Source organism: Cardiocondyla obscurior, linkage group LG07, assembly GCF_019399895.1.
Source record: "Cardiocondyla obscurior isolate alpha-2009 linkage group LG07, Cobs3.1, whole genome shotgun sequence".
Classification (NCBI taxonomy): domain Eukaryota; kingdom Metazoa; phylum Arthropoda; class Insecta; order Hymenoptera; family Formicidae; genus Cardiocondyla; species Cardiocondyla obscurior.
Genome location: NC_091870.1, coordinates 848,555 through 868,609, shown reverse-complemented (window position 1 = coordinate 868,609; position 20,055 = coordinate 848,555). Strand labels below are relative to the sequence as shown.

Below are 20,055 nucleotides of genomic sequence, written 5' to 3'. Positions count from 1 at the left end.
ACTTAAAAATAATAATAGGAAAATTTTACTACTTTTCAATTAATCAAGTAAAGAATTAATTAGCCGCAGTTGATTATTCTCTTGGAACTTCGGCGACGGGGGATCCGTTTAAAGTTTCTTTTTTTTTTATTTAACCAAACTATTGGCTATTCTGGCTTACAGGGCTGGCTTTTATTCTTGCAGTGATTTATGCTGATACCTGTGCGAGTTGTGCAGCTTGTGCTAGCTTGTGCTCTGTGACGACGAAGCGGTTGGATGTGTTGGAACTGGAAGCGGTAAAACCAGGTAAAACGTTCGTGTCGGTTGCGGAAGCGCGTGAGTTAGCCGAGACGCAAATGCGGCGTCCGTTTAGGAACACTAGACACCTCGCTTTTGATATCTGAGCACGCCGGTGGTAATTCGCCGTTGGAAATTTTAGCGACATGGACGTGATCGAGGAGAACGAGCCCAACGTTCTTCGCGAGATCGCGAGCGATGAAGAATTAACGCAAATTCCGAAGGAATTAACGAGGAAAATCAACGCACATTTCAACGCCAAGTTCGAGGAGTTCATAACCGCCAAGGCGGTTTTCGAGGCCAACCGAAAATGTTTAGGTAAGGTAAACGCATTTGGCGAACATTGTATCTTTGAATACAAAAAAGAATATTTTTTTGCACACGTTATTACAAAACATTAGCTTGCTTTCATTTCTTTTCTCGAATGTAAGATATTTTCCAATAATATTTGAGATATGAGCTTATCCTTTATCTCTATTATACTCTATAGTGCCAAGTATAAAAAACAATTGTCAGCAATGATAAAATTTCATATTATATATTGACTTATATATTAATTTATAGAGCAAAATTTAGAAAAATCACAGAAGGAGCTTGCAGAACACAAGCTGGATCTTGATGAATGTAAAAGCAAGTTAGAGCTAGCAGAAAAAAGCAACATAGAAGTATGCAGCAATCTTGAAGAAGTAAAAATTGAAGTGCATAGATTGCAAGAGTCTGTCAAAAGGTAAGGCTACTTACAATTTATAATGCTTATTATAATATTTATATATTAAAAGAAGCAATACTTTTATAAACAGTGTTATTAATATTTAATAATATCTTGTATTTTATTTGATTTGGATTATAGATTGGAAAAAGAAAATGGTGAATTACGTAGACATAGAGATGTGGTTACAGATGAATCAAATGCACTGCAATTGCAAGTTGAAAGGAGAGATACTGAAATTGAAAGAATGCGCACTGAATTAACTTCTTTAAGCTCTCAGCTTCAAACTGCCATTGCAGCTAAATGCCAAACCCTGGTTGAGACAGAGGAAATTCGCAGTCGCGAAATGACCTTAGATTTCAAGTAAGTTAAAAAAGACATTTGTTTTTAAAAATATATACACTCAAATAATATTTTATTATAATATTAAATTCAAATATAATATTATTTAAAATTCTTAAAATTTTATTAATTTTCGATATCATAAATAAAATTATACTATATTATATACTGTACATATTTTTTTGTTTTATTTTAATAAAAAATTTTTATGTTTGCACAGAGAGAAACGTTTGGAGCAAGAACGAAATCTTCTCTCGCAACAGATGGCAAGTCTTGAAGAAGAACTGGCTAAGAGAACCTCTGAACTTCAAACGGCAAGATCTGAAGCATCTGCCAGAGCTCTCTTAATTGACACGAAATTATCTCAACGCGAAGAAGAGCTTCGAATAACTAATGAGGCCAATTCTCAATTGCGAGAATCGGTTTCTTCTCTTCAAAAACAATGCGATGAATTGGTTCAAAAAGTGGAACAGCAGCGCGCTCATGAAATTGCTATAAATGATTCCTATCAAAAAGAAATCAATGCTCAAAAAAATCTAGCTAGCTTGTATGAGTCAATGAAAGATGATGCCAATGCCAAGGCTGACGCCATTTCTAATGCAGCAAGCGAGCTACAAAAATTAGTAGATAGTACGGCAGAAGAGTATGGAACCTTAGAGACAAAATACAATCAGTTATTACTTCAGCACAAACAGGACATTGATGAAAAAGAACAGAATATTCAAGAATTGACAAAAGAACTCGAACATGCTAATGAGTTACTGAAAAATATTCAGCAAGGTGGGCAATATTTTATTTGTTGCGTTAAATATGTAGAAACACGATGTATTTGACTCTTAAACTGTGTAATGTATTTTATGCTTATTAATTTTTTTACAGCTTTAAGTGTAATTATATTTTCAAAATTTGCAGAGAAATTGAGTCAAGCTGTGGAACAATTGGCACCTACAGCGGCTATAACCAGTCGAGTGCTACGAAAAGGCTTGAGTCTAACACAGATTTATACTCAATTAGTTGAAACTACTAATGAATTAAATTTGGAACGGGAAGAAAATGAACAACTAAAATCTCAGATAAACGTAATTGTTCGTGAATATGAGCAAAAAGCACCGTTACTGCAACAACAACGTCAAGATTATGAAGCAGCTATGACAAATATCGCAACGCTGACAGACAGGTTGGACGAACTTCTTGCAGAAAATCAACGTCTTCATGAAAATTCCGATGAGGCTAATCGTCTTGCCAAGCATCATGCTACGGAAAATCAAAGATTAAAAACTGAATTGGCCGACTTGGCTCGACAAGTGAGTTATTATTATTTTTTTTTTGTTTCTTTATATCATACAAAATTATAATCTAAGAGTAATGCAATTAAATAATTCGTAATTAATTATGCTTGATGGTTGTTACATTTTTTAAATATTGTTATAGGTATGTTATCTGCTTAAAGAAGTTCAAGAAAGCCGTACTAACACTCGCGTAGAAACTAGAGATCTTTCTTCCGTTGAAACAGATGACATTTTGTCTTCGCAAATAATTAGCAAAAAATTGGTAACTTTTAGAGATATTGAGGAATTACAGGAAAACAATCAAAAATTATTAGCAGTTGTTCGCGCGTTATCATCTAAGCAAGAAGAAATCGAACGGGCTACCGATGAAATTAATTCAGGCGAGATGAAGGAAAAATTAGATCGTTATATGGAACAATTAACAGAGATGCAGGCTGCGCAAGATAGACAGTCAAAGATGTTGGATGGTCTCTTGAAGCAGAGAGACATGTATAAAAATATGTATCAACAGGTAAAGGATTCCAATGAGAAAAAGAAGGAAAACGGCGAAAAAGATCTCGAAGAGGGTGAATCAGAAGAGAAATCAAAGACAACAAAAGGCGATGAAGAAAAAGATAAATTGTTTAGAAAGCTAAAAGAAACCGAGGATAAATTTAAACATGTTTCAGATGAGTACGAAATATATCGAAAAGAACGAACTGCACATGAAAAAATGCTAAGTGAGGAAGTTGATAGACTCAGAAAAGAAGCAGAAGCAAATTCAACAAGATGTTGTAGACTCAGAGCACAATTGGATTCGGCAAATGAAAGGTTCACACTTTTGCAGGGCAATGTCGCTTCTTATAAGACTCAGATTAAAGCACTTGAAGAAAAATGCAGTAATTATAATATTACAATTAGCAAACACGAGCAGAGTATTATGATTTTAAAAGACGAAACACTTTCCGCTCAAACTCGCTTATCTCGAGCGGAAGTTCAATTAGAAAATCTTCGTCAGGAACGTCAACTTTTACGAGATTCCGAAGGACGTCTTTTGAAAGAACGAGAGGTTTATCAAAGGGAAAGGCAGACTCAAGTACTACTTAAAGCAGATATGGAATCTATTAAAGCTAGTTTGGAACGAGTCCAGGCTGAGGGGCAACTTAGGGCCGAGCATAGACTTGATGATGCCAACAGAGAATGTGCCGCCCTTCGGCGTCGTCTTCAGGAAGAACAAGATCGCTTTAGGGAATTGGCAGCACATTTGGAGAGACAATTTACAACCGCTCAAGATAGATTAAAAGAAGAACGTGAGTTGAGTGAAAGATTGAGAACGGAACTCGCTCAAGTGAGAGAAATTGAGATTCAAAGTAATCAAAAAATTGATGAGTTAAATAATAAATTGAAGCAAGTAGCTTCTCATTCGATCACTAAGCCCTTGACAGGTGACGAGAGTCTTATAAAGAGAGTGAAAGAATTAGAGATTCAATTAAATAACTCTCAGGTTGAAGTAAAATCATTATCTGAACAATTAAAAGCAGCCAGACAACAAAGTCAACAATATTGTGATATTGCTGAGAGTGCTGAAACACAATTGAGAGAGTTGACAAATGAATATAACAAATGTAAAGAAGAATTTGAGAATTCTCTGAAGGAGTCGCGTACAGAAGTTATTTCATTGCAAAAAAAAGTAAAAGAACTAAGTGATGATTTAACAAAGGTGTCAAATGGCAGACTTGAAACAGATTCAGAATTGCGAGAAAAATTGGCTGAGGCTGAAAGAAAAGTTGAAGAGTTGGATGAATTAAAGGGTGATGTAGAGTTGCTGAAAAATGATTTAAAATCTATTTCTATTGCGGCCAAAGAAGCAGAAGACAAATATGCAAGAGAAATGATGCAGCATTCGTCCGATTTGCAGGTTAGTATAGCAATTATAGAGCACATTAATTTTATTTATAATTTTTTTTTAAATATTTCTTTATATATTACATATATATATGTTTTTATAGATTCTGGCAAAGTTAAAAGAAGAAGCTCAGGAAGTTCAATATAAGTTGGACAGTCTGGCTCAACAGCGAAACGCGGTGACAGAAGCTTTGGAAGTAGAAAAATCAGCTTCAGTACAAAGAGAACAGAGGCTCGCGAATGAGCTTGAAGAGGCTCAAAAAAGAATTATAGATCTCGATACACAGAATGCGCTTTTGCATAATCAACTTCAGGAATTGGGTGACCGAGTATCCGTCATGCAAAGTCAGCAAACCAAAATAAGCGGAAGAGACAGCCCCGATACCAGCTTAGAAGCTCTGAACAAGAGTTTTAGTTCTTTAGAAGAAGATTCTAATTCAGTCGAACAATTATTGAGAGTTATGAAATATTTAAGAAGAGAAAAAGATCTGGCGTTAGCAAAATCCGATGTTCTTAGAGCTGAAAATCTTAGATTAAAATCACAGGCTGAAATGATAGAGAAGCGGTTGAAAGAAACCGAAAATTTGCTGAATTCTGAACGAGAAAAATCTGAAATTGATGTAATGACCACCTCCAAGCATGCAGAATTATTACGCAAAGTAGAGACTTTAAATGCTATTACAGATTCTAATCGAATTCTTAGAGAAGAAAGAGATAATCTTAGCGCAAAAGTTAATGAACTGACAGCTAAAGTAAATGCTTTATCGGAAGAAGTGGTACCTCTTCGAGATTTATCTAGAGATTTGACGGCTAAAACAGAATCTTTGATGGAAGAAAACACGAGCTTGAAAGGCGAAGCAACTAGATGGAGACAAAGAGCGAATACCTTATTGGAGAGAGCGAATAAAGCTAGTCCTGAAGATTGGCGACGACTTCAAACTGAAAGAGAAAATCTGAGCAAGCTATTAACGTCAGAAAGAGAAATTTATGCAAAGAAAAAGGATGAATTTAATCAACTAAAAACAGACAAGACAAAACTTGAAGAACAACTGACACAAATGCAAAAACAGATACAGACTCAAGATGAACACGTATCGCGAGCATCGGAAGAAGTTCGCAAATTAGGTCAGGAACTCAATGAAGCACTGACTAATTCTTCTTCGAAAGACAAAGATATAAATTCTCTTAAAAAAGAACTGAGCGATAAAGAAACCGCTTTAAATGATATCAGAAATAAGGAGATTCAGATTCGTAAAATAGCTAAAAAGTATAAAACGCAATTCGAAGAACTTGCGCGAACCGTCGAGGAAGAAAAGAATCGTAATGAGGAAACTAGAAATGAGGAAACTTCTAACGTAATATCTCAAGAACGTGAAGATCAATTGCGAGAGGAAGGCCGTCAGGAACTTCGTCAAACAAATATCGAACTTACAACGAAGATAGATGAAATAAATCGCCAATTAACAGCGGCTCAAAGTGAGACCGATAATCTGCGAAAGGAAATCGAGGCTATGAATCGTAACAGTGTAGAAAAAGAGGACAGAGCAAAACAAGTTCTTAAAGGCGCTAGAACGAAAATCATGCAACTGACCGAATCTAAAAAAATCTGTGAAAAAGAATTAATTGATCTTAAATCAAGAATAGAATCCGCAGGCGGTAGTGCCGCAGTTCAAGGAGATGCCGATACTGAGCACGATGCGCGGTTAGTAGCATTAAAGTCGCAAATGGAAGGTCGTATATCTAGGCTGGAACACGAAAAGTCTGAGATACAGGCGGAGAAAGAAACGCTTTTGCAACGGGTTGTTCAGCTTCAAAGACAGCTGTCAGGTGTAAGCGGAGTAAGCGCAACCACAGAACCACCCACGGCGAACATTAAGCCTATGTCAGCCAGAGCAGAAACACCTCTCGCCAGCATTAGGCCCATGAGCGTCGTGGTGCAGTCGCGAACAGCTGCTGTTCTGCCAACTACAGCTGGTGCGCCAGTTATGGTTGCACCACATCAAATGCAGCAGCAACAGGTTGTGCATACTACGGAAACGAGTTCACCGACTAGCAGTTTGACAGATTTTCAACCGGCAAGTACCAGTACTTCTTCGCAGAGCGCACAAACTAGCGGTCTTCGTCAACTGGTAGTACAGCCGCAATTAAGTGAATCGGCGGAATCGACACAGAGAGAGGACCCAGAAAGTGCGGAGACACTTAATTTGCAGTCGCAGCAGCAACAATGCCAGCAGCAACAGCAGCAACAAACAGTAGCGTTAGTAAGCCCCAGAGTAGAACAACAGCAGCAGCAGCAACAACAAATTACTGTCAGTGATCCGCAACAGACAGTAGCGAGTAGCTCAACGCAATCGGTTAGTACTTCTCAAGCTTCCACGGGATTGAAAAGAACACGAGGTTTAGACTCAACCGCCTCTGGTTCCGGGATAGTCGAAGGATTAGATCATGGACGTCAGGAGCAGGTGCAAAGTCCAAAAGCTAAGAGAACCAGACAGGAAATTAGCGCTACGGCGAGTGCGAGCGCTTCGGAAGTAGAATATCAGGTAAGAATAATAAAGAATGGAGATGGAAAGAAACAATTTATAATTTAAAATAATTATTTTAAAATAAAAATTATTTTAAAATAATTAATATTTTATTAATTTTTTTAAATAATTAATACTTTATTAATTATTTTAAAATAATTAATATTTTAATTATTTTAAAAATTAATTTTTGAATATTTTAATATTTTATTAATTATTTTAAAATAATTTTTATTTTAAAATAATAATTATTTTAAAAATAATATTTTAATTATTTTTAATTATCGATAATAACGATTTAGGTGCCCACATCAAGTCAAAGAGATCAAGACGAAGAAGTAGAAGAAGGTTGCGTAGTAGTAGTAGATTGTGATGAGGGTGAGGGCGGAGGAAATCATCAAACACAGGAAGAAGAAGAATTTGACAATGATACGTACGAAATAGAGGAAGAAGAGGAAGAAATGCCTTACGAAATCGAAGCTGAGGTTGAACGAGACAATAACGAAGTAGAAATAATTATAGAAGAGGATTCCACCAGCGTTGAGATCTCTAGACAAGGACAACCTATTATTCCAACAAGTCAGCAACAATCTGAGGCTATCAGTAGCGCCGGACCAACTGGGGAACCAGCTACGTCTTTCACAGCAAGGCCTAGAGGAATCGCGCCGATGCCCAGACAGCATCAACAGCAACATCTTCTTTTGGTTAATTAACTTAAAATATTTTTATTCGTTAAAACGTATAAAAATTATATTATCAAAAATTATTATTAATTTTTTTTTTACAGCCACAACAAGGTGGTTACGAAGATGGTGGCGATGATTGCATTGTTCCGAGCACCCCTACTCTTTTCGTTCCCCGTCGCGACGGTTTCGGCGAAGCTGTGAGTTCTCCGCAAGTGCCGCAAGGTCGTTTCACCTTTGGAGATCCTTCGGCACCTACGACAGCTTCTTCGACACCGACCCTGACAACACCTACAGGTTCTACCACAAGAATTTTTGGTTCTACTAATTCCGCTGTAGTTCAAGTTGTACAAGAGAGTCTGGATGATAGCAGAATGGATCTCGTACAATTAGAGGATAGTGGAACTGGTCGCAGCGTTCCCACGACACCTCTTCAAGTTTCCCCGGCTGCAGATTTACCTCCTTCGGTAAAAAAAAAATTTTTTATCCGTCTTATGAAATTATTAAGAATTAATTATTACTTCTCGCTTTGTAATTCTTTTAACAGACTAGTAGCAGTCAATCCGAAGAACAAGAGAATACTGTAACGCATATTTCCGTAACGGTTTCTTCTGGAGATAATGTCGAAGAATCTAACATTCCGAATATTCGTATCGTAAGTACTGACGAACAGCAACATAGTTCAACTGAAGCAACAGAATCTAGTACAACTCCAAGTGAAGGTACCTCGTCAAATTTATAAAAAATTTTAATTAAAAAGAAAAGCAAGTAAATAATAACTTATCGTTTTTTTTTTTTTTTTTTTTTTTTTACGCAAAAGTGAGTTCGGAAGGTGAAAAACGAGTAGAAGAAGCGGTCGTAGCATCTGGCGAGGATGATACCGTGGATACGGCAGAAGCGACAGAAGAGGTAGGAAGCGAACTCGTTGAGGACGAGGCTGAAGAAGAAACACGCGAAGCAGAAGCGTCACCATCTAGTAATACTCGTCAGAGGACATTGGCAGCTAGCTTAGCGGCTGCAGGAGATTCTAATAATGCCAGAGGAGTGACAGTGAGAAGATCACCGAGATCGCCTTTCAGACCGGCGAGAGGTGCGAGACCAACACCAATCGTGTGGGGAGAAGGCCAGTCGGGTAGAGGTAAATTTTTTATTCCTTTAACATTTTTTTTTATTTAAAAGATAAATTAATTTAAAGATAAATAATTTATTACTCATAATTATTCGATGTATATATGAATAATTAATATTTAGTACTTTTTAAAATATACATTCATGAATTATATATCTAATCTTCGTTAATATTTTATTTGTAAATGTCTTTTTTATTATTATTGTTATTCTTATTAATTTTTATTTTTTTTTAAGGACAACCTGTGATGCGAGGACATGCGGCTAGAGGAGCCGCTGAGAGTGGACGAGGACGAGCGACACGAAGCCGACGAATGCGCTCGAAATATCCTTATCCCCGTTATTCGTAATACTGGCACAGCATTTTCACTATTTTATGTACGTCTTATCTTCATCATACATTATATGTAGTTTTTGTTGTCGATTTATGGTAATCGCAAGTAAAAAAAACTCCAGTAAACTGATTCCTACATTTATATAACTAATACTTTAATGTTCCTAATTATTATTCTTATTATTATTTTTTTAATTGTACAGACTAATTACGCAGATTCTTTTTTTTTTTTTATAAAAAAACCAAAAATAATTTCTCAAAAGTTTGTAATAAAAAAAAAAAAAATATATATAAAAAATAATATTAAGATTAAAGAAAATAAAAATGGATTTCTATTTCTTTTCGTAGTTAGATTGCTTATTAAAAAATTAATTTTAACTAAAAGTTTTAGAATTGGTTTTAATAAAGCGGTGGAAAATTAAATGCGTTTTCTAATAAAATTTATATAATAATTTTATACGTGATTGAAGTTTCGATACGTGAGCTAACGATACTTTTTGGTTGACTTTATGGAACAGGTGTCCGTGAATATCGGCGTTAATATAACGGCGCCACCGACTTTCATTTGGGCGTTAGTCCAATTCTTTCATATGTCTGCGCGCTAAATTGAGAATACGTATTGTTCGTTTCACTATTTCTGTCTTCCGTAGACAGACAGACAGATAAGTAATACTGCTAATAACGAAACTATTACTATAAAAATTAATATTAATCTTCCGATAAATTTGATTTGGAATAAAAAATTTGTTTTATCCTAAGGAAAGTTTTGCTTTAATCCTATATTTGCAATAGATAAATAACTAGTACAGAAATAAATTTTATGGACTAGTATAAAAATAGCGAAAGCTGTAATTTATTTTTATTTAAACAATCTTGCTTGTCATATATTAACTGTTAATTAAATACTACACGGGAATACTGTTATTCTTTTTGATTTTCATTATTCGCGATTTTTTTATTCTACGTTAACAAATTATCCGTTGAATAAATAAATAAATTACAGTATAAATAAATAATTGAGTTTTAAAAAATTGCGCTAAATTTTATAACTGATAAAAATACTGTGTTGTATACTAAATTGTAAAAGCTCTCCTTCCAACATCGATCAGTTAAAGTTTGCATCTCCTTTTACTTATTCAATACATAAAATCATAAAAATTTATTTCTAACATTAACTTGTTAAGTTGAAATTGTACAGCACTAATTTATAATTTTGCTGCACGTGCTCGTTGTAGAGTTATATATTTACATACAAACGCAGTTATTTCCGCTGTGTTTGGACTTTGTTTAACTAAATGTAAGCTTCTGCGTTCAACGCACAAACAGTATCGCATTTAGCAAATATATAGCGAAGTTATATTTAACGTGTCTGTTAGTTACGTGATGTTATTAGTTTCGTTTAAAGATCACGTTGAAAATTAAACGCGAACCTGAATGCACGAAGGGATCAATTGACGTCGTTTTATACTCGTCTCACTTCGAAACCACGTTATTGTCGCTAAAAGATGATACGATCTTATCACAATGTCAGTTGAAACGAACGTATTCCTAAATACCTAAGTAAAAATATGATCACATTCTGTCAGACAGATGAAAATGTAATATATTATCGTCACTATTACGTTCGCCTTAATTTCAATCGACGCACAATCTGGCGAAGCCTTAAGAAGTTTAAGGCACGAATATCAATTCAAAAAAATTCTATTTCTCGTAAAACTTTATCAATTTCAATTAACACTTTATATTTTTTTTTTCAGCATAGCGTTGTCTATCAAAATGCAAGATAAGTTCAGTCGATTGACCGATCGGCTGACCGATCCACTTGCAGTCTTTTACTTCAGGCATTGAATCTAGGATTCAAGTCTCAAAGATCACAAGAATCGTATACTGGGTGGTTGAGCGTCTTCCCTAAGCCTTTCGCTAACGTCGCTGATTTCGCAGCTGCATCTGCCGTGCTGCTCGATCCTGATCCATACTTTTCTCGTGCTGTTCGTTAAAAGGCTCCAGACCTCGACTTCCATGTCCTCGTGGTAGATCGACGATTGCACCGGCGCGCAGCTCAGATCGGGGCTGACACAACAGCCCGAGTGGCTGTCGCATTTCTTCACGACGATGTACACCGGCTGGTTCACGGTCTCACTCGATTGCACGTTGTTCACCAAGTCTCTCAGATTGTAGGCCCTCGATTGCGGCTCTCTGCAGAGGAACTTCTTGGTGGCCTCCATCGCGCGCGGTAGATGAATCTTCTTGGTGATCCGATGGTGATGACCGCCGTGATGAGCCGTGAAGACCACCATCGTTTGATCCATCGTCAGGATCAAAATTAAGAGCCTTAGAAGCGATCTGCTCGGCCTGCCTTTCATCGTCGGTTTCACTCAGTCTCTCGAGTAAAAAAAAAAAATGCAATTTACAAGAGCCCGAAGGTTGCCGTTTGAATGTTTAAAAGTCGATCACTGAACGAATCGACGATCCTTGGGTGCAACAAGGCTGATCACTGAACTTGCAAAGTCTCGATTCCATTTGATCTTTCGCTCAAGAACAATATCACAGTAGACCACTAGCTCAGTTAAACTGGAGATATTAATAACACGTGAAGAGTAAAAAAATTCTTTCTACTATTTTTTTTTTTTTTTTTCCTTCGTGGATCTTCGCTTTTTAGAAATAGAACGCTTTCGAAAAGATAAAAAATATATTCTTTCTTCTTGAGAATTCTTTTTCGCGCCTTGTTCACTTTATAAATTTATCTATGTGCCACTTTTTTGAAAAATTATGGTGCGAATTGCGGCACGATAAACTTGATTTTCTTAACGTAAGGTACCTTTTCTTATTCAGCTTTTTCACCTTCGATGATGCGCTTTTTTTTATAAGAGGCAAGAAAATCACGTGGCAAATTTCTGACTTTAAGTAAAGGTAGCTCGATTAAGAGAAGAGCCACTACAGACACGAAGTATCGGTCGACTGAGATTTTCCCACTGACACACGAGTATTTATATATCGAAGAGCTTGCACGCATGCCTCATGCGAGAACATGCGTAAAGTCCGGATCGTGATGATTCCGCTCGATTGTGCAACCGCTTGTGCCGGCGTGAGTATGTGCTGTTTAACCCTTTGCACTTTGAATAATAATTGCCAAAGCCGGTAATGAGATTGTCTTGAATCGAAAATTGATACTATTGTGCGGCGAGTGACATAATAGCGTAAGAAAATTAACGTAAGGACCCAGCGAGTTAATATTTAAAATATTCTTTCCGAATAATCTTTTTTTTTTTTTTTAAATTCGAACAATCGTTTAACAGCGAGGCTATCGAACGTACATCTTTCAACGACAGTTTATTAATATTTCTATGAATATTATTAATAATATTAACTATTGTTCTGGCGAGTAAGTCTTGCAATAATTTGTACGACGTCAATTTATTCGAACGATTCTGCATGGACGGCCAGGCTGAAAATCGTCATTCGCGACCGAGCGTTTCGAACGACGAAGACGAGATCATTTTCTCGAGCGAACGATGATTACTTCGAGTATTTCGGTTGCGGGCTTGCTGACTTCCACGAATCATAAAATGCCCTTTTCTTCGTTTCACACGGAAAAAGCAGAGCTACTCGTCTTCGCGGAAGTTAAGAGTGGAACGTTAGAAGAGCAAATGCAGCGCAGTGTCGTTTCTCAACGTATTTTCGAATTCTCTAATAATGAGGAACGCAGTTACCCTTTTTCTATTAAAAATCATTAGACGTTTAACGCTTTTATTTCTCTTACTTTTTTCCAGCGTTTGCCGATTTTTGAACTTGTGCAAGATAACAGCTACGATTTTGATAAGTGAACGAACCGGATGCAGAAAATATTGATACTAATCACGTTAACATTCTCGGTAATTCACGTTATCTCGTTGCACGGTGTTTTGTTTTTCTTTTTTTCTTTTTTCAAGATCAAGTTCAAGTCTTCTAAATGCAATGCGAGATCTCTAATCTTAGAATTTATTTTAGAATGGAGTTGAGACACTTCTGTCTTTTGCTCTTCTCGGAAATTAATCTCGACGTGTGATTCAGACGGGACGAATGTGTTTCCAGTGAAATTTATATTTCTAATTGTCATTGTCAAGTTTCTCTAGGATCTCTATTGCACCACTAATTACGTGTGCGACGTGGCGCTAAGGGGATTCTTGTTATACTAGACGCCTCTTTATCGGAATACGTGGCTATGCGCCAAGCCATGTGTGCCCGCATTATGTAATTAGTTCTTTTTATTAAATTACATTAATGAACATAATTAAAGATATGTAATCTATATAAATTAACGTATATCTACATAAAGTAATCTGTATAAATCTAAAATATATAATAAATTTAATATAAATTCTAGAAGACTGGTTATGTTTTTGCACAGATGATATATTACAATTATGCAAATCTATTGTAAAAGTTTTTGAATGCCGTGAAACCCGTGACGCATATGGGAACACGTTGCCAAAGATATACTTTCCCCCTCGTCGGGAATTCCTTTATCGCTGACGTCATTTGCAGCTTGAATAATTATTTTAATGCACTATTTTGTATGTTATTATTTATGCGCATTATATACGAGTGTTTTATAAATCTATTTGCATGTGTATCTATCGAAGATTCAAGTTTTTATAGCAAAGTCATTTCCAGTTACGCTGTTATACGTAAAAATGACGTATCACCAGCGTAGCTGCCGGAACACCATTGATAGACTCATCGTAAACGCAACTTATGCAACTCATTGACTAGATCTCTGTTCCAGAAATAATATGCGACACGGCACGACTTATAATTATACGAAATGATTGATCGTTTAATGAATCCGCTTTGTAAAGCGTCCGTTTCAAGTTTTTCTATCCAAGGTAGCACGTGGATCTGACGATTATCGCTAATTATCGACATGCTGTCTCGTTATTAATTATACTTTAATCTTTAATTAGGCACGTCGACTCCTTACCAACAGTGTATAATTTATTACTTATTTTTAATTGTTTAATTTAACCGCGAAATGTTTTTTTTTTCTCCCCCCGGTCTCTATTTTTTTTCCTGCAAATTATAGAATAATAATTTCTAATTCTGATATTTTAAAGTAGCTGTTCCTTCCTTGATATATTATCAGAATCCTGCTGGTTTTAATAATTTATCCGCAATGCATTTTCGTACACTGTTTTCTTTTTAAGGAAAACGGAAAAGAATTATGCCGATTGAATTTGCATCGCATAGAAATGTTATATTAAACCTATCCCCATGATTCATTCAACGATGATTCAATCTTTGAAATGCACGACCCCGAATTTCGTCATGGTTTTCGACGACCCTCATCTAATCTGCGAAAGGAATTTCAATTTGTTTCCTCCATCTCTTTCGCGATGACGAATAGCCGATGTCGAAGGAATCATAATATTTTAATTTTTGCAAAAAAAAAAAAAAAAAAGTTGACGTGCCACAATATTATATTAATATACATTAAATTATTTTTACAAAAAAAAAGGTTGAATAAATGCATTAAATAATTTTAAGAACAACTTTCCGGCTTCGAAAGATTGACGATTGCGTTGCGTTGTGTTAAATTTAAAAAAATCTGCCGCTTGATCGTCTATTAACTTTAAATTTAAAAACGTAGCTTATTCCGCGCGTTTCACGGCGCACCTCGGGCTCCTGCGTCCCAAACCAGGTGGCCAGATAAAGTGGAAGGAAGAAAACAGGAAGAAGAAAAGACTTCGGAAGATGAAGGAAATGAAGCGAGAAGGAGAAGAGTCACGCGAAGCACTCTCGGTAATTACGGTAATTTCGAGGAGCTTCTCGGAACGGTTAGATTGATCCCTCCTCAAATCTTGTCCTTCTACCGAGAATCTACGGGAAGACCTCTCTTCGGAAAGAAGTCGAAGAGCGAGTGACAAGAGGGAAGATATCGGTGGAGGGAGAACGAGGGTGAGGGCAAAGCTGGATAACAGTTACGTATATACGCGGAATGAAAGAATTCCGATCGCAGAGCTTGGCGATAGTTGCTGCGGGTCTTTTCGGTGCAAACGTACTTCGCGAAGATCGACGAGGAAATCGAAGGAAGTTCAATTTCTAAAGTAGAGCAACGATTGCATATTGAGTTGAATAACGAAATAACGAAGTGTTCCTGAAGAGATATTTTTGGGAATCCGAATTAAACCGAAAGAAAAGATTGACGAAAGTGTGAAGGAGATAATTTACTAAACGAAAGAAAAGAGAAAATATCTATTCAGCTTGAAGAGAACTTGAGGCCTATTACTTTTTTGGATTCTTTACCTCCTTTTTTTTTTTTATTCTTTATTCAATCAGAGTGGAGAAAATGTTTTAAACATGTCAGATATCAAGACTGTCTGATACTTCAAGTTGCAGAATTATATTTTAATTTGTTCTTGGAATAAAGAACTGTTTTTATAATAAAAAAAATTAAAGCGCATTGAAAAAAAAATTTTGATAGCTATCCAAGAAGTTGGGTTTGATTTTATTGAGCAATATTATTGATTCGTTCGGAAGTGCGCATTGTTGGAAAATTTCTAAGTGATCACCGATTTATTAAAAAAATGAGGAAAGTGTTGTTGATAATATGCATTCAGTTTGCATTAACTGTCGTGGGCAGGCATCATAGGTGAGATAATAATGATCATATTTGTTAAATTATCTAATAAAATAATTGTCAGATTTTTCTTTCCTGCCCTTTTGTTGCATTATAATTTTTAATATGTCGCGTCGTTTTTTTAAAAGATCCTAATTCACGCGCGTCGTTACATTCGGGAATATTACTTAAATATAATAATTTCTTTATGATAATTATAATTGAGTGATATAACTGACGGCGTGTTGCCGGTTTACTTACATTTGCATCTTCCGGTTGGATTAGGTTATTTTTTATCCTTCCGTCCGTCCTTCCTTCCTTCCTGTCCTTCCTGTCCTTCCTTCCTGTCCTTCGTGGTAGTAATCCGGATTATCCTTACGTGTTGCAGCACTTCACATCACTCGACACTGTATTACACTGCTCTGCTTTTTTTTTATAATCACTATCACTGATCACTAACACTATCACTCGAGAGACGAACGCCCGAAAGAACGACGGTGGATTATCGCGGCGATTTTGTACGATTAAAATTAAAGAGCGCGACGAACGATTATCTGTTGTATAAATCTGAAATGAAAAGTTCCGCCAAGCGGCGAATGAGACGAACCGCGACACGAAATGTTTCCCGCGCACTGTATCCTCCTCGAGTATCTCAAAGTCATTTACTCGACACGAGATGACAATCTCGACTGCGACGACGAAGACGTGCGAAGTGCGGATCTCTTACTCTGAACAGTGGCAGTTACCGGAACCTGCCGAATTAAATTAATGATGGGAGCCGGAGTCGAAAATGCTCGAGTAACACGCGGCGCAATTCACGTCGAACGCTCCGTGCGCGCTTCACCCGTAACCTTGCCGTTCCAAATCACTTTTTCGACACACGAAACGGAGCACAAAACGATGACTGAAGTAACAGAGAAGCACGAAAAATGATTGTTCATTCCCTAATTGACGATGTCGACAATTATTTGTATGCGACACTTTCCTATTCGCGGTCGGAAATGCGCGTAAATGCGGAGCGATTAGCGACACGTCCTCGCGCTCGAAGCTACGCGACTAGACTGATTTGCTCTTTAGAGATTTTACCCTCGAAGGAAAAAAAAACAATAAACAAACCACAAAGAAAATAACATTTTGAAATAAACAGCAACGATCAATGCGATTCTTTCTATTGTTAACACCAATTTTGTATATTAACATTATCTTGATTAAAATCAATTTGTATAACGTCGTTGCTTTGTAACGTTGTGTGCGTCGTTGTTTTGTAACGTTGTGTGCGTTGTTCTTTTGTAACGTTGTGTGCGCTTTTTTATTCATTACAGAGACAGTGATTTTTTAAGCCACGTACAGCTGGTTCATCAATTTCAATGTTCGCTGCCGCAGCCAAGAGCGATCGCAGTGGAAGATCTTTTGACTGCAGGCCTCGGGCCAGACGAAGCTTTTTACCCTGCATTCACGGTTCTGACACGCTGCACTGGTTCGGGATGCTGTCCTGATTCTAAGCAAATATGCGCCCCGATCGAGACCAGAAACGTTAGCCTTGTCTTTATGGTGAGACATCGTATTGATCAACAACGAGATCGTCACCACGAGGTCATACATGCTGTGGAGCATACCAAGTGCGCCTGCATGGACAAAATTAGCAGGGGCTCTAGATTTTAAACGAGGATAATACTTTTAAAGAAACACTATCTGTCTTTACTACGTATAAACGATGACTTTAAAGATTGTATTTGGTAGAAAAGTCGCTAAGACAAATATAAGAACAATACTTATATCTATACGTAGACTTAAAGTATATTGCAAATTTAATTATGATTTAATTACGCTTGTATTTTATTACAAGAACTTATTAATATAGTGAATAAATATACATTGAAATGCTTTTAGAGTACTTATACGTTTTTAATTTCAAGAAATTAATATTCTTTTAGTCTTTAATATTAAAGTATTGCTTGGCGGCATAAAGATCACGTTTAATGCTCTCGTTATTCGGATCCAGTTTCAAGGCAGCTTCCAATTCGGGGATTCCGTGCTGTGGTGCCGATATTTTGCAAAGAGCAGCACCACGACGAGCGTAACATCTCGCTCGTGATACTCTATTGCTTTCACATTTTGGTTCCATTAGTTCTAGTACCTAAAAAAATATTATTTATTTATTAACTGATCTACGTTGCATCTCAATTAGGCAGTTTTAAAAGTAGAAGCATTTCTTACTTTAAAAAATTAAAAACTTCTATTTTATGTCTCTTAAAATTTATTCTTTCGAAATTTAGAAGATATTATTAGAAAGTGTTTAGAAAATATGCTACATTAATTATAATTTTCGTTACCTTAGAACAATCATCAATACACTTATAATAATTTCCAAGAGCGTAATGTGCGGCAGATCTGTTCACATAAAGCGCCGTCATTTTATCGCTAATTTTAATTCCGTGTGTATATGCACTTATTGCAGCTAAATAGTTGCCTGCCTTAAAGAAATCGCTGAAATACAACACAATTAATAATTAAATTTAATTCAAAAGTTAAGAAACATGTGACAAAACGCATTTTATATTGCCAACGTACTCGCCCTTATCTTTCAACCATTGCGGATCCAGTTCTTCAGGACGAAGATTCTCAACAACGAATCCCGTTTTTCTTCTAGCTTCTGCTTGCTTGGAAAGCCACTAAAATATTCGAGAAAAAAAATGTAATTGTAAGGTTCTCAGCGAAAAGATATATACTTAAAACTTGTAATTAAAAATGCACATACTTCCTGTTCTTTAGCAAAGGCGCTCTCTCTAGCTGGAGTGGGAAAGGCCCGTTCAGAGAAAGTTACGCTGATTGATCCACTTTTTCTAGGAAGCGGAATTGCTTTTTTCGGTTCATCAAATATTCGATTTATTTTGGGATACTGGCCCTTTAATATCCTGTTAACAAGATCCTTGCCTGGTATCTGCTTTTCCTCTTCTGTCTTAAACTTTTGCGAGGAGTCCTCATCCATTTCTATAATTAAAGAATTTGATGAAGATTTACAAGAAGCAATTTCGTTATCTGATTCAGAATCCTCCGACTTCTTTCCAACATCTAGTTCCTCCTTTAATTCTTCTATGATTACTGATTCGTCTTTCTTTTCGTGCTTGTTATTTTCTTGAGATTGTATAATATTAAGATCATCCTCAAACCATTTAAGTGGAGGCCTTTCAGAAAAATTCTTTGATTAAATACAAGACAACCAAAATTAATTCTTCTACATTTTTAAAAGGAATTAAGTTTCGATTTTTTTTTTTTTTTTTACAATACCTATACATTTTTCTATTTTTTTGCACTTTGCCAGAAATATCTTGAAGAATAGGAATTTCCGCACGTGATCGCCATTCCTCAAAGTCTTGCATCGCAGCTTGTCGATGACAAGTTCTTAATGCCTCTATTTTATTCTGCATATTGGTATCCAGATTGATCTGTATTTTTACCGCTTCCTTTTGCAGGTATTGACGTCTTTCTACAAAAAGATTATACACAATTTCATTAGTACAAAAATGTAACCTAACAAAAATAGAACTTTTATTTTAATAATTTTTATAAAGTTTTTACCATTTTTTTGTTTCGCACGGTTTTCCAAAAGATTTTGTGCTTTATCCAAAATACGATTTCTAATACAACACTTTTCACTCTTACTGATGTTTTCTATTTCAAGACTTGGCCAATTAATAGCCTTGCCAGCTTTTTGCAAGGAAAATACAGCTTCGGTATCTGTCAATGTACATTTGCTCTCTTCTTCAAGTACATTTTCCCATAAAAATAATTCCAAAATAAAGGGTGGAAAACTGATCTTTAACAATAATTGGTTATATTAATTTAAAATATGTGTGAGAAGGAAACGATACATATTATTAAAGCGTAAAGATACTTAAAAATATTATTTAAATAATTCTAAATACCTTCACGTAATTGTCCATAACGAACAAATCCACATTTCTAGGGCGACCCTTTATAGGCACGTAAATAATTATTTTCGTATCCGTTTGTCGCCATTGATAATTCTTTATAACTATTGCCATAATGTTAATTTAAATTACTGCAAAATAAATTCCGATCGACGCAACTTTATTCTTGCTCGTTGCAAAGTTCCCACTATGTAAAATATTGATTAAACAAGCATATCTAAGCAACCGTAAAGAATTTCATCTCAAAACTGTTACGTTAAATCGAATCGACTCATCGCTGCTGAATAAAAAAATTATTAAAATATTTGCAGTATTTTTATTTTAATATTAAAGGCAAGGAATGGCACTCAAATCTGAC

At 36.0% G+C, this 20,055-nt stretch overlaps 5 protein-coding genes across 6 annotated transcripts in view; 2 read left to right on the top strand and 3 right to left on the bottom strand.

The window, feature by feature from the left end:
• The window catches only part of LOC139104153 (uncharacterized), a 28,452-nt gene extending 12,334 nt beyond the window's left edge, over positions 1-16,118 (bottom strand). Inside the window, exon 1 of the mRNA XM_070659425.1 lies at positions 16,027-16,118. Coding sequence (XP_070515526.1) covers positions 16,027-16,034 — 8 coding nt within the window. The 5' untranslated portion in view covers positions 16,035-16,118. The remainder of the gene's footprint in view (positions 1-16,026) is intronic.
• On the top strand, positions 163-9,300 carry Mgtor (nuclear basket protein megator). Of its 2 annotated transcripts, XM_070659412.1 has the most exons (13): positions 163-285; positions 419-594; positions 841-1,003; positions 1,127-1,348; positions 1,548-2,107; positions 2,240-2,631; positions 2,759-4,513; positions 4,605-7,043; positions 7,328-7,729; positions 7,813-8,175; positions 8,256-8,430; positions 8,529-8,846; positions 9,074-9,300. In XM_070659412.1, the coding sequence occupies exons 2-13, from the start codon at positions 423-425 to the stop codon at positions 9,184-9,186; spliced, it is 7,074 nt and encodes a 2,357-aa protein (XP_070515513.1). In that variant the 5' UTR covers positions 163-285; positions 419-422; the 3' UTR covers positions 9,187-9,300. The 2 variants fall into 2 exon arrangements, with proteins under 2 accessions (XP_070515513.1, XP_070515512.1); XM_070659411.1 differs by having other exon boundaries at positions 197-594.
• Positions 9,945-12,216, bottom strand: LOC139104159 (uncharacterized). Its single transcript, XM_070659435.1, has one exon. The coding sequence runs from the start codon at positions 11,531-11,533 to the stop codon at positions 11,042-11,044; it is 492 nt and encodes a 163-aa protein (XP_070515536.1). The 5' UTR covers positions 11,534-12,216; the 3' UTR covers positions 9,945-11,041.
• Positions 12,233-17,659, top strand: LOC139104160 (uncharacterized). The gene is made up of 2 exons (XM_070659436.1): positions 12,233-15,798; positions 17,088-17,659. Exons 1-2 carry the CDS (start codon positions 15,734-15,736, stop codon positions 17,425-17,427), a joined length of 405 nt encoding a protein of 134 aa, XP_070515537.1. The 5' UTR covers positions 12,233-15,733; the 3' UTR covers positions 17,428-17,659.
• Positions 17,650-19,957, bottom strand: LOC139104154 (dynein axonemal assembly factor 4). Its single transcript, XM_070659427.1, has 7 exons — positions 19,692-19,957; positions 19,345-19,582; positions 19,054-19,252; positions 18,524-18,950; positions 18,337-18,437; positions 18,099-18,252; positions 17,650-17,902 (listed from the first exon to the last, which is right to left on the bottom strand). Exons 1-7 carry the CDS (start codon positions 19,809-19,811, stop codon positions 17,696-17,698), a joined length of 1,446 nt encoding a protein of 481 aa, XP_070515528.1. The 5' UTR covers positions 19,812-19,957; the 3' UTR covers positions 17,650-17,695.
• Positions 19,958-20,055: the final 98 nt, after the last annotated feature.

Excerpts from the sequence above, each read along its gene's own strand:
- LOC139104160 (XM_070659436.1), top strand. The coding sequence starts at position 15,734 with ATGAGGAAAGTGTTGTTGATAATATGCATTCAGTTTGCATTAACTGTC. Across the intron at positions 15,799-17,087 it reads GTCGTGGGCAGGCATCATAG|AGACAGTGATTTTTTAAGCC; the intron begins GTGAGATAATAA and ends TATTCATTACAG.
- Mgtor (XM_070659412.1), top strand. The coding sequence starts at position 423 with ATGGACGTGATCGAGGAGAACGAGCCCAACGTTCTTCGCGAGATCGCG. Across the intron at positions 1,349-1,547 it reads GAAATGACCTTAGATTTCAA|AGAGAAACGTTTGGAGCAAG; the intron begins GTAAGTTAAAAA and ends ATGTTTGCACAG. Across the intron at positions 2,632-2,758 it reads TGGCCGACTTGGCTCGACAA|GTATGTTATCTGCTTAAAGA; the intron begins GTGAGTTATTAT and ends ATATTGTTATAG.
- LOC139104154 (XM_070659427.1), bottom strand. The coding sequence starts at position 19,811 with ATGGCAATAGTTATAAAGAATTATCAATGGCGACAAACGGATACGAAA. Across the intron at positions 18,253-18,336 it reads TGGTTGAAAGATAAGGGCGA|CGATTTCTTTAAGGCAGGCA; the intron begins GTACGTTGGCAA and ends GTTGTATTTCAG. Across the intron at positions 17,903-18,098 it reads GTATTGATGATTGTTCTAAG|GTACTAGAACTAATGGAACC; the intron begins GTAACGAAAATT and ends ATATTTTTTTAG.
- LOC139104159 (XM_070659435.1), bottom strand. The coding sequence starts at position 11,533 with ATGAAAGGCAGGCCGAGCAGATCGCTTCTAAGGCTCTTAATTTTGATC.